This window comes from Orycteropus afer, unplaced genomic scaffold (genome assembly GCF_000298275.1).
Source record: "Orycteropus afer afer isolate SDZICR_OR568_19922 unplaced genomic scaffold, OryAfe1.0 scaffold00018, whole genome shotgun sequence".
Lineage (NCBI taxonomy): Eukaryota > Metazoa > Chordata > Mammalia > Tubulidentata > Orycteropodidae > Orycteropus > Orycteropus afer.
In genome coordinates this window covers 948,235-961,897 of record NW_006921605.1, presented here as the reverse complement: position 1 = coordinate 961,897, position 13,663 = coordinate 948,235, and the positions used below count along the sequence as shown (strand labels likewise).

Here is a 13,663-nt window from a genome sequence, read left to right as displayed (position 1 = left end):
GCACGCAGAGAGGGTGAGGGGTACATGTACATGTGTGAGCACACAGAGAGGGTGAGGGGTACATGTACATGTGTGCACATGCAGAGGGTGAGGGGCACATGTACATGTGTGAGCATGCAGAGAGGGTGAGGGGTACATGTACATATGTGTACATGCAGAGGGGGTGGGGTTATGTGTACATGTGTGAGCACACAGGCTGTCACTGTAGCATCAGGTGCATTCAGGACTGTTTCTCACCACCATGAGTTCCATTTTCTCCTTGGCATCAACCACATTTAGGATGCACCCCTAAAACACCAGAGAAGCCCCCAACACTGCAGAGAAGATGGTCTAAACCAACATCTCATCCACAGGTCATGAGCTGCCACCCCCTGTGAGTGCACAGATTGGCTGGCTGCCCCTTAGCACCTAGCCAGGGTCCCCACCTTGTCGACATGAGCATGCCAGTACTCATCATGTGCTGTTTGGGCCTCTGTGCTGTTGATCCGGGAGAAGAAGGTGGGCTTTGTCAGGTACAGCGAGGATACACTGATGCCAAACGCTTCCGCAATGGTGAGCTGCACTTTCTGTCTCACATCCCTGCAGGTAAAGGACACACACATCACCTGAGGCAGTGCTGCCTTCAGGAGAGACTCTGACCACAGTTTTCATAGGCTCCATGTGGCCACATGGAACAAAGAAAAGAAGGAACAGGAAGAAGTCAGGAAGGGAAAGAGGCATGTGGGTACATGTGGCCCCACAACATTCACACATATGCATGTACATGTACATATGCACACACATACACATACAGTCATACACATATGTGCACACACATGCTTACACACATACACATGCATACACTATGTGCACACTCACATGGCTACACATTTACACATGTGTATACGCACACAGTTGTACGTATGCACACGTACATATGCACATGCACAATATACAGGTGCATGTATGTGTGCACACATACATGTGTACAGACATGCACATATGTACGCACATGCACACAGATACACATACATGTATGTGTGCACACATTCACATGCATCCAGACGCCCACACATATCCACATATGTGCGTACACATGTGTACATATATGTCCAGACATGCACACACATGCACACTTGTGTGCACACACATACATATGCACACACATGAATACACATGCACTCACATCCATATGCCCAAGTTCACATGCTTACATACGTACATATACATATGCACACACATACACACTCGCATGCATGTGCACACACATGCAAACATACACATGTGTGCACATATGGCTTTCTCACACCGATGGACTATTACATGCATGAGTGAACCTGATGGTCGATTGCCTGCAAGAATAATGACAAACAAAATAAGCATTTGCTGAATTGAACTGTACCTACATACATATACTACCTACATGAGGGCTCCAAACCAGTTTGAACAGGTTCAGTCATAGCTGAAGAACAAAACCAGAACAGATCTGAATTTTCAAAATTTGGGTGATCCAGAACACTAACCAGAATGGGAAAAATTACAGGTAGAAACCCCAGAACGGGAGACTTGGAAATGGGAGGCCTACCAAGCCCTTTCAAGACCTCATGTGGAAAACTGGATTACTGCCAGGACTATGGAGTGCCACACACATTCAAAGCGGAGAAGTCAGCTACCATATTTGAGCTGGGCACCGTTGTTTCTGACTCTGCTGACCAAGAGATTTGGTTGCTATGCAACATGCATGCTGACCCTGTTTTCCAAGAGGGTAGTTAAGTTTCTAGTTGAGGGCCGATCCATATTTTTGCCACTACAGTTACCATTCCAGTTCAACCGAATTTTAAAATGTAGGTCTGTTCTGGTGTTGCTTCATTGGCCACAACTGAACTGGGCTGAACTGGTTTAAAGTCCTGACCTACATACATAGCTATGCACACACAAACAAACAAACAAACAAAAACCTCACTGCCGTCAAGTTGGTTCCGACTCATGGCACAACCCCTCCTCGGTTTCTGAGGCGATATCACTATGGAAGTAGATTGCTCTAAACTCTAACTAAACTCTAATACTGGGTATCCAGTGATACAGCTCATACCATTGTTCGCTAATTCTCCCAACATTTCCAAACCACTGGTTATCTGTCATCCTGGCCATCACTACCTAAGCAGTGCTCCTGTCTAGACAAGGGTTCCTACCAGGGCCCCACCAGACGCTTCAGTGACCCCCTAAAAGTGGTATCACAAGGTGACCTGTGGTCTCAGTAGTAGAACCATTATCTTAACGCCAATGGTGATGTTCATGGCACTTCTGTTGAAATGCAAAATGCCAATGGTGATGTTCATAGCACTTCTGTTCAAATGCAAAACATCTCAGCCTTTAATACAGTGGAAGATATCACACTTTCATCAGCCAGCAAGGACTGTGAGGCTGGCACAGGGCCAGGCAGTGTTTTGTTCTGTTACACACAGAGTCGCTACCAGTTGGAGCTGACTAAACGGCACCTAACAATTATCAACCAAGACACAAAACTGTCCAAGGCAATGTCGTTTATTTAGTGGGCTTAATTTTCTTAATTTGTATTGACTTTCTAATGCAGAAGATCGCATGCAGCATTTTGCCAAGTTTTGGGGTTCAATAAACTCAAAGACCCTGACAAGCACACATAAAAAGTACATATGCTTCAGTGGGTCATCAGACAACAAACACACTTCTGTATAATCAACCAGGCATCTGACATTTGCTTCTAGAAACGTACATCTCTTGGTTGTGCCTCTAGCAGCCAGCAGGTCTCCTGCCTTCTGAGTCTCTGCTCCTCTGCCGCACCATCCTCCGTTTATTCCCACAGGTGCAATCACCCTCGTCACCTCAACACCACTTAAGTGGCTGAAACATTTAGGTCTTGGAGATAAAAGGCAGAGCTACACCTTTGTGGGTGTGTGTGCCCCCACTTCACGGGTTCCCTTACAACGACTGCTCCAGGTCTGATGTGGCCAGCGCTGTGGATGCTCACGGGACAGGTGGCCTCCACTCTTCACCAGGCCAGCTTCTGCCTCTTGGGCATCCACTCTAGCGAGTGACTCTAGAGACACCAGGTGTGACTTGGAGTTCACGTCTTCCACAGCTCCCCCCAGAAGTAGCCAGACAGAACCACTCAGAGTTGGATGAAAGCGTCTGGCAGCTCCCTCAACTGTCAGCAAATATTCTCTGCCTCTCTGTCCAGGACTATTCTGACGCCTCCCTGAACACTGGCCAGGCCCCCATGTAAATATTCACATTGAAACGTTCCTCTCGCTGTTTCAGCCCCTTCCCCCCCAACCCCTCAAGATGAACAAAGTCATGGATGCTACAATTCAAGCAAAACCCCTTCATGGGGGACAGCAGACACCTCGCTGACATGACTTAAGGGTCACTGCCAAACTTAGGAGTTTTCACCCAAACACACTTCCTTATTTCAACAAATACGTTTTATAACAACCACGACCATAAACTGAGATTACAATGACATTGCTCAGTGGTAAAATTCTTTTTTTGTTTAAAAATACTCACTTTTAACTCTAAAACCTAACCAAACCCCTAGAGGACAGAGTGGAACTGCCCACAGGGTCTCCAAGGCTGTCAATCTTCCGGAAGCAAAGCCCAAACCACACCCACTGCCTGGAGTAGATTCTGACTCACAGCACCCCTAGAGGACAGAGTGGAACTGCCCACAGGGTTTCCAAGGCTGTCAGTCTTCACAGAAGCTGACTGCCTCATCTTTCTCCCAGGGAGTGGCTGGTGGGTTCCAACCACCGGCCTATCTTGGTCAGCAGCCAAATGCCTTAACCACTACACCACCAGAGTGCCTTACTTTTAGCTGTAGTTGCAATTCAATGCAACAACTGCCATTGAGTTGGATCAGACTCATAGCAACCCCTCCTTGGGTTTCCAAGGCAGTGTCACAATGGAAGTAGATTGACCAACCTTCCTTCTGAGGAGTGGCTGGTGGGTTTGAACTGCCAGCCTTCTGGTTAGCTGTCAAATGCCTAGGCACTATGCCACCATATAGTGAGTCCTATGCTTTTTTTTTTTTTTTTTAAATGCTATTGGTGCCGTTTTCATTAGCTTTGGAAACACTCTTTGCTAATATGTTTTCGGCTGTTTCAGTCACTTCAAATGCTTCATTGTGGACTCTGATGGGCCATGTTCTTCACATTTTTCTGCATTGATAATTCTAGATCTTCTTGATTTGAATCCTAAACTTCGTGACTCACAACTGCCAGTCTGGCCAAATCTGCATTGACATCTTCCACTGTTAAATGTCCACTGAGTGCCATCTGCACGTGCACCAGCACCCCAGGAGTGTGAGCCTCACACGCCTTTTACAGCAACGCCATCTCGGTTCCCACTGCAGGGTGCAGGCTGCCTCCATTTGTGCTGATTTTGCGCCAGGCTCTGCATAGGCCGGGAAGATGGCCCAGACTGCAGGGACTGCTGGTGAGACCCCCTCTGCCTTGCCCCCACCGGCTCACGCTGCTGCCCCGCAAACACGAGAACTGCTCCGTGTCTCCCCTCCCGGGCCGCTCCCACTGGGCTCCACATACCCCACACCCAAACAACCAGTTTGCCGGGGAGCCACATGCCTGCTCGTGTGGACTGGCTGGGGTCCACATCTCTGGACTGTCACTCACTGTCGGACATCTGGGACAATGAGGCTAAACCCAGGAGTCTGTCTTAGGTGTGGGGCTATGAGCTACACGACCTCTGACTGTGCAATTTGGGCCTGTTACTCACTGATTTGGGTTCCCTCAAAACATGTCAATCCTACCCTCTGCCTGTGGTCAGAGTCCCACCTGGGTTCAGGTTGTCATCAGTGAAGGGGACAGAACAGTGTAGGGTGTGTCTCAAGTCCATCTCTTTCCAGGTAGAAGAGGCTACACAAGCGAGTGAGTGAGCAGAGACGCGGGGATGGATGCGGGAAGAGCAGAGATCTCCAAGGAGCCAGCGAGCAGAAGAGAGTAAACAAGCAAGCGAGTGAGCAGACACAGGGGAGGACGGATGCGGGACAAGCAGAGATGTCCGAGGAGCTGGGCAGCAGAAGTGAAGACGAGGGCCTTCCTGCAGAGCCCACAGACAGAGAGCTTCCCCCAGAGCAAGTGCCTAGAGTCCAGCCTCCCAAACTGTGAGAAGGGAGGTTTGTTAAAGCTACCCTCTGGTACTGCTTTACAGCATCACTAGACAGCACAGGTAGGCTCAAAGGGTTAATGAAAACCTTTCCCCTTCTCTCCGGACCTGTAACCTGGGGTTCACACTACAGCTCTTTCCCTGGAAAAGTGACAAGGTGAAATGTCAGCTGTGTTTGCAAGCAACAAAGTTCATGGTTAAAAACAACCCCTGGCAGTTAGGGGTGGGGTGAGGTGGAGAAGGTGGGGTAGGAGTTAAGCCGAAACCCCGAGGGATGCTGGGGGGCTGTGTCTGTGTGTCATCTGGACTTGATGGCTACATGAGCCCATGCATGTGATAAAACTGTGTAGGGCTATATACACACTCACTCCCACACACAGCCACACACACACACAGACACACTCACAGAGACAGTCAGACATAGACACACTCACACAGAGCCACACGCATACACACAGAGCCACATTCATACACACAGAGACACACTCACACACAGACACGCACACTCACACAGAGCCACACTCACACATGCCCACACAGAGACACACAGACACACACACAGACATACACACAGACACACATGCACACACAGAGATATACACTCACACAGAGCCACACTCTCACACACACTCACATATACACACACTCACACAGATAAGTCAGAGACACAATTACACACAGGCACACTCACACAGAGCCACAGCCACACACACAGACACACATGTGCACACACAGACACACTCACACAGAGCCACACTCACACAAAGCCACACTCACAGAGCCACACTCAGACACACATACACAGAAAGACACACCCTCACATATATACACACTCACACAGACACATTCACACAGTCACACAGACAGAGTCACACAGAGACACTCACACACAGACATGTGCACTCACACAGACCCACATTCACTCACAGAGACACACATGCACACACAGACATGCACACTCACAGAGCCACACTCAGACACACACAAACACACACTCACAGAGACACAGCTATACACAGAGACACATGCACACACAGACACACTCCCATATAGACACACACACAGAGCCACACTCGGACACACACACACTTACACACAGAGAGACACACACTTACACAAACTATGAAGCTGGGGAGACCTGTACGAGATTGAGGAGGGCGTCAGTGTCAGTTTCCTGGGGCGGCATTACTGCTTTGCACGCTGTCCCCGAGAGGCCCAGTGAAGTGGCAGTATACCTTTCTCTACTATTTCTCACAGCTGCATGTGGCCTCCAACAGTCATAAACCATGCAGCTCTGACACAGGCCATCCTGTGGGGACAGACCTTGTGCGGACGCAGATGGCTGCCCACTTTCGAGGTGCTCAGCTACACTTGGCCCTACCACCCACATCTCAGGACACAGGTTCCTCCAGCAAGTTACTTCTAGTGGCTGTTTTTAAAGAAACCAACTAAACAGTTCTGAATGTGTCAGCCCATGGGGCCTGCGTGTTCCCACCACACAGGACACGTATCCCGGTGGCCAGGTTTTCCCACAGGTTCACGCACAGCAAGCCACCCTCTGGACTCCAGACGCATCCTCAAAGACCTCGCTGGACCAGGCGCCCCTAACTGACCTCAGGCTCATGAACAAAGAAAGGGGTGTGGGCCATGACGGCTCCTGGACAGCCCTCTGAGCGGGCTCTCAAACCTCACTGGGCAGCCACCTTGCTCACGCTGAACCCCACACAGTCAGTCTCACTCACTGCCCCTCACCGGTACACCTGGAAGTCCTCTTCCGAGAAGACAGTCCGTATTTTATCCCCAAAGTACCTGTGGAAAATAAGGTCTTAAAGAACGTCCCATCTTCATCTCTCCCTTACTGACTGTACAGTCAGCCTTGGCTCCAGCCAGCCGGCCACTGCTGGGAACCTTCTTATCTGAAAGCTACTGGGTGTCCACAGCAACAAGCTACCTTAGAAAAAGGATGGGGTGGGGGAGAAGGCAGGGAGAGGGAGGTCCAGACCCAGTGGGAGTGAGGACATTTCCCAGGATGGGGGACAATCCCTCTGCTTCCCTCGGCCCCTGGTGGTGAGTGGTACTGATAACAGTGCAGACCCCCCTTGGGTCCGCGTTTCCTGCCTGACCCCTAAGGTGTGCAAACTGCCCCCACTGAGACCCGCCAGGCTGGGAGTGGGGGGTACACCCGGTGCTTGGATCCCCGTGCTGGAGGAGAAAAGCTCACTTCAGAATCTACCTGCGACAGGTATGACCAGCTTGTCTTGCTCTCACCTGTACAGGTTCACGAAGTGCTTCCCCACGGAGAGGGCTCCTGAGTGCAGGTCCAGAATGGAGGCCTGGGGAGAAGGGTGTGTGAGTCGGGCAGCAAGTGAGTCCAGTCCCTGTCACCTCCCTGCCACACTCCCCCACAGCCTCACTCCCCTCTCATTTGCATCATGTGAAAACTCATAGCGTGTCTTTATCCTGACAAGGGAGGTCTACCAGGAGTCTCTAGTGAGCATCACACTGGATGCAAGACGTAACAAATCCGCAAACGTATTCAAAACCGTAAGCAAGTACATCGGTGTAATAGGGATAAGAGACAGGACAAGAGGCGTAAGGATCCAAAAGTGAAAAGTGAAATAGTCCTTAATCAGCATGATTGCTCAGAAGACCCAGAAGAAGCCACAGACCAGCATCAGGGTTAAGAGGACAACTCACAGATAGCCAGGTACAACACCAGTGTTCAAAGCTGATAGTGTGTCCACACACAAACAACAAACAGCAACACTGTATTTAAGAACCCATACCACTCTTCCGGGAGCTCTGGTGGTGTAGTGCCTAAGGCACTTGATTGCTAACCAGAAGGCTGGCGGTTGAAACCTACCAGCCACTCCTCGGAAGGAAGGTTGGACCATCTGCTTCTGTAGAGATACTCCCTCGGAAACCCAAGGAGGGGTCGCTATGAGTCGGGTCTGACTTGACGGCAAATAACAACAACCGCTCTTCCGGGAATAAAAAAGGCCACACGCCTAAAGATGTTGGAGACCTTCCCAGAGAAAAGCATACACTCCACCAACGAAAGTGAGAGGAGTTGAGTCAATGGGGACAGACCATGTTCGTGGCCGCCAAGGTGGGGACTCTGCTGTGTAGACCTGCATGGGCAGCACAGTGTCCACTGGGTGCTAACGGGGCATGCTGTGGCATGGACATGTGCACCATAAATTCCATACAACAAAGCAAAGGGCCAAGGAGAGCCCAAACAGTTTGAAACAAAGAACCAGGTGTGGGGATACACCCAACAGACATCAGAACTTATCATAATGAGGTAGGAGTCAGGGGGACAGATCAAAGACAATGCTGGTGCCCGGAAGCCGACCCTGCACAGGGGAGAGGCCAGGATTGGACACAACAGGGAGGAGAGACCCTTCCTCAAATAGTTCTGGGGAAACAGGTGAGTCATTGGAAAGAGTGAAATTGGATCCCTACCTCACTCCACATACAAAACAATCCTAGGGAAGGCAAAAGTTCAGAAGCCCACAGTAAGGTAGTAACTTTATGATTTGGGAAGGAAAAGATTTCTTTAACAAGATACAGAAAACACAAACCACCAAGGAACAGGTCAAAGACTCAACACGCTTGAAATGCAGGAACTTCCAGCCACCAAAAAAAGAAATAAAAAGAATAACAAGACATGAAGTGGGAGGAGACATTTAACACAGACAGCCAACAAAGGTCAGTGTCCAGAACACATGAAGAACTGCTACAGGGCTACTACACAGACCAGAGAAGTGGGCGAGGAAGCCATGTTTCATAGAATTAAAAATAGGGGTGGCCAAAAGCCCAGGGAAGCCGTCGGCCTCATCAGCAACGAGGAAAGCATAACCAAATCTACAAGTAACTGTTGTCTTCATCCCCACACTGTCTCCCTCCCCCACATTGTGTCCATCCCCCGCACACATCTTCATCCCCCACACACTGTCCCCCACCCAGCCTGGGTGGAGTGATGCAAACCTGGTGTCTGCCCTCCCCTCGCTGACACAGTGACAACCAGAGGCTTAAATGCAGTTAACCTGCATACATAACAACTAAGCTCAGAGGCGTCAAAGCTGGCTGACTGGTCACAGACGAGTCCAGGGTCAGGGCTGAGGAAAGGGCAGAAGGCTGCTCTGCCCTCAGCAGGTTTATTGTAAAAGCCCCCTGAACTGAACTGAACAGAGTAAAGGAAAGAACGTGGCCAACAGAACTCAAGAGAAGTTGGTTTGCAGGACAAGTACAAAGTCAGGAAGAGAATTGGAAATACTGATCTTCCAGTAAAGTTTATAACCTGCAGTGTAATAAATTACCTGGTATGGCTTTTCTAGTCATAAGTCTTTGTAAACTCCATGGTGGAATTTGCTGTGATCAACTGAGGAGCTCCTGATTGTAAAAGTTATCCACCTGGAGTATTTCTATTGGGTGTGGCACAAAGCAATGTTCTGGGAAGTTCACTCTCTTTCAGGTGCTTAAAATTTTGATGTTATGATTGGCTAGTTTGGTCACTCTGCCAAGCTCAAAAGGAGGCCTCCTAGACGCAGAAGTCTCTCTGACTGCTGGCTGAGAAGGACGTGCTGCTGAGAGAAACATGCTCCTGAGAAACACGCACTGCTGAGAAAGAGACCAAGAGAAAGGCATTGCTGGGAGAGTGGCTGAGAGAGACTGTTGGTTGAGAGACGACAGGCTGAGAGAGACTGAGCGTTTTTCCTGAACTTGAATTGTAGCCTAGTGTACTTCCCTAATAAACCCCATAATCTGTGAGTTCTGTGTGATCACTGCAGTGAATTATCGAACTCAGCAGAGAGGTGGTGGTGCTGCGGAAGGAACAGTTGGTGTGAGGGCTGGAAGGAGGCAGTGTGTCTGGCCTCGCAGGGACAGGCTTGGGCTACTGGTGGTGATTCTGTCTTCCTCTTGTGGGGTTACAGGAGGTCAGAGATGTGGTCTCCCTGCTCCTTCGGCAAACCTGTCTTACCCAAACATTTCAAGTACACAGGGGATTAAGGCCTGAGTGGTGGCCTGGGTGATCCCAAGTGCACCAGGATGAGGGCTGGCGTCATGCAGCTCCCACCCTAACCAAGGAAAGCCATACACAGGGGCTGCTTGTGAGTTCAAGATCACGCCAGCGCTTCACCAGGACCAGACTTCTCAGAGTCAGAACAGGAGACCACCCTGAGCTGGGACTGCTGGGGCCTGTGGCCAGTGTTTCTGAGGCTCAAGGGTCCCTGCAGCTCCCACACAGTATCCTCTAATTGTTCTGTGCTGTTCACCATCCCACCCAGCCACTGGACCCCCACCTGACCCCCACCTGACCACTGGACACCCATCTGACCATCACCTAGACACTGGACCCCCACGTGGCCATTGGACCCCCACCTGACCACCACCTGGTCACTGGATGCCCACCTGCCCCCACCTGGCCACTGGACCCCCCACCTGACCACCACCCAGACATTGGACCCCCACCTGACCCCCACTTGGACACTAGATGCCCACTTGACCACCACCTGGACACTGGAGCCTCACTTGACTATCACCCGGCCACTGGACCCCCCATTCACCACCAGACCCCCACCTGGCCACTGGCCAAGGGTCTCAAACACAAATGTAACCTGGACCAGGTGCTGTGTTGGACCCTACAGGTGGCATTTCCAAGGCCACAGCCTCCCTGGGAGGGCACACAGTGGGAATACATGCTGAGCCCCCTAGGATACCAGCTGTTGGGGTGGGTGCTGGGGAAAGGGCTTTGAGGGATATGGGGCCTCCACACGGAGGTGAGGCCAGAGCCTGCTTCTCTGGTGCTTCCCACACAGTGTGAGCACAGAGCTGCGGGGACAAAGGCAGCCAGAAGCAGATGTACTCACCCCACCAGCCGATCCTCCCAAGGACAGGCCCTTCTCGGCTATGCTGCAGGGAGAGAGAAGTCACATCAGAATGTCGCAGACAGTGCCCTTACAGCATCAAGGCAAGCACTGGTCAGCGTGCTTAACGTCCGTCAGGAGACTCTGCTTCTCAACGTTAGTAAACAAATGTTTAGACCAAAGGATCAGTGTCCAAAGTCGCTGACCTGTTCACCGCACACCCCACGCATCAGAGACAACTGGGCTCAATGTCTTTAACATGGGTGGGCGAGGGGCTTCCACAGATCGGCAGATAGCTGACCCGTCTGGATGCCTGGGCTCCCTCCTCTCCCAGCTGAGGAAAACGACCCCTGGGGCTTGGCCACTGAGACCTGAGAGGGCCTGAAACCACACATGACTGGAGATGCTGAGACGCCAGGCACCGCAGCAGAGGTGTGACTCAGGGGTAGCCAGCCGTGAGTGAACCCAGTAATGCACTTACACTGCCACGGTTGTATCAAGAAGCAGGACCTACAGGGTGTCCACCCAGCATGAGGGCTGAGGACACAGACCCTGAGCATGTGCCTAGGGCCAGGGTCCTGTCCTGAAAGTGCCAGCAAGAAAAACCAGCGCAACGCCTCCTTTTGGGGGAGCCTTGGCGTCACAGGACCGGTGGGGGGACAGCACCCTCGGCGGTTTACAGAGGCCGAACCGAAGCGGCGACTGTCTGGCCCTGGCTCGGGTCCCCAGAGCCACTGAGGGCAGCACCATCCCCGGCCTCTTCCCTGGAGAGATCCCAGGCTTCCAGAATGTTCTGACTTTGACCACACCAGTCCCCTGGGATTTGGGGCTCCCACCTCTTCCTGGGAAGCACATGAGGAAATCTCATGTTTCCCCAGCCCCTTTCTTGCTTGTCTGTCCCACAAACCAAGTGCAAAGTCCCGTTACCTGCGGACTCGTGCCACCTCCTCCCTGGTGATGACCACGTCCGAGACGCCACGGCCACACTTCCTCGGGGTGCATCCTGCAGAGATGAGGCCGGGTTGAGCCAGGCAACCCTCAAAGCTGGGAGAACAGGCCTGTGGTGGGCCCTTAGCAGACCAGTGGACCCGTGCAGGCCTGCTCCCAGCGATCATGGCACAGTGGAGGGTCCCAGAGACTACAGAGGGTGGACAAGGCCTGACCACAGCACAGCGGCTGGGCAGCTGAGCACACGGCCCACAGGACACCAGCTAAATTCTCATTTCAGACAAATAACGGTCATTTTGCACACGCCCATCTCATGGAGTGTCTGAAGCCGCGTCTCACCGGCTGGCCCCACGAGGCCAACGTACCAAAGCATCTGTACTTGTCCAGCCCTCACACATGGCGCATCCGCCCCAGATGGATGCCTCATGATGCTCCTGAGCCATCACGGACTGCAGTCCCATCACCCACAGGCCCACTCTTGGCTCAGCTGTCACTCAGGTTACTGCCCTTTCCTGGCCTCGAGGAGGGCCATCATGGTATCCCACATGGCCTTCTAGTCCCCTGGACCCTGAGGTGCTCAGAGGGCAGAGGGCAGGAACATGTTCCCCTTTCCAACCTCTGAGAAACCCCCCAAGGTCCCATTCCTGCTGCAAAGGCCCTAGAGCAACTGCTGCCTGTCCCTGTTGTTGTTATGTGCCGTCGAGTCGGCCCCGACTCATAGCGACCCCTCCGTGGGTTTCCGAGGCAGTATCACTACAGAAGTAGGATTGCCCAACCTTCCTTCCGAGCAGTGGCTGGTGGGATTGAACCGCCAGCCTTCCCTGTGCAGCCAGAAAACAGCCCAGTCGCCATCCGCAGCACAATGGCGCCGCCTTGTGGAAGAGCCTGGCACTCTGATCTTGGTTCAAGTCGGAAGCGTCGCTCCGGATACGAGCATCAACTTCCTTCTGTCTTTAAAATCCAGGCAGGACTTTTCAAAGTGACGAGGTATTGAGGCAGCAGGGAAGTTCCAGAACACAGCAGCCAGAGGGCCCTCGGGTCGGCCGTGTCCCCCGGCTCACGCCCACTCGCCGACCCAGCAGCTCTCCGTGGGTCAAAGAACTTCAGCACCCTGGAGAGGGACCTGCGGGCGAGCAGGGTCACCTAGACCGCCACACAGCCCCCAGCACAGCATTGCGGTGAGACCAGGCCTAGGCCTGGGGCAGCACCTAGGGCAGAGGGGCCGGGACACCTGCGCCTCACCCCTGGTCAACCCTGCCTGTGCTGTGCAGGGTGCACCTCGGCCGTGTACCTTACAGGTGAGACGGGCAGCCCAGGGAGAGTGACGCCATCTAGTGGCTATGGTGGGTAGTGTAGTATAACCACCCCAGGAGAAGGGAAAGATCACCTGTCAGACACCCCGGACCCCCACAGACACACAGATACTCACAGTCACACAAAATACACACACACAAGCACACCGACACCTTAGCATACACAAACAGACACACATCAAACAAAACCCACTGCCATTGAGTTAACTCCAACTCATAGCAACCCTTTAGGACATACCAGAACTGCTGCAACACACAGACAGACATACACTGATCCTCAGCCAGATACACACAAAGACACACTCATACACAGGCACACAGAACACAAGGCATGCACACACAGACACTGGGACACACAGACTAACACACAGGCACACAGATACACACAGCGAGACC

At 52.1% G+C, this 13,663-nt stretch overlaps 1 protein-coding gene across 1 annotated transcript in view; it reads right to left on the bottom strand.

Moving 5' to 3' along the window:
- The window catches only part of OGFOD3 (2-oxoglutarate and iron dependent oxygenase domain containing 3), a 30,968-nt gene that overhangs the window by 15,419 nt on the left and 1,886 nt on the right, over positions 1–13,663 (bottom strand). The window contains exons 3-7 of the mRNA XM_007959792.1: positions 11,934–12,009; positions 11,010–11,052; positions 7,405–7,469; positions 6,889–6,945; positions 426–579 (exon numbers count right to left, since the gene is read on the bottom strand). Coding sequence (XP_007957983.1) covers positions 426–579; positions 6,889–6,945; positions 7,405–7,469; positions 11,010–11,052; positions 11,934–12,009 — 395 coding nt within the window. The remainder of the gene's footprint in view (positions 1–425; positions 580–6,888; positions 6,946–7,404; positions 7,470–11,009; positions 11,053–11,933; positions 12,010–13,663) is intronic.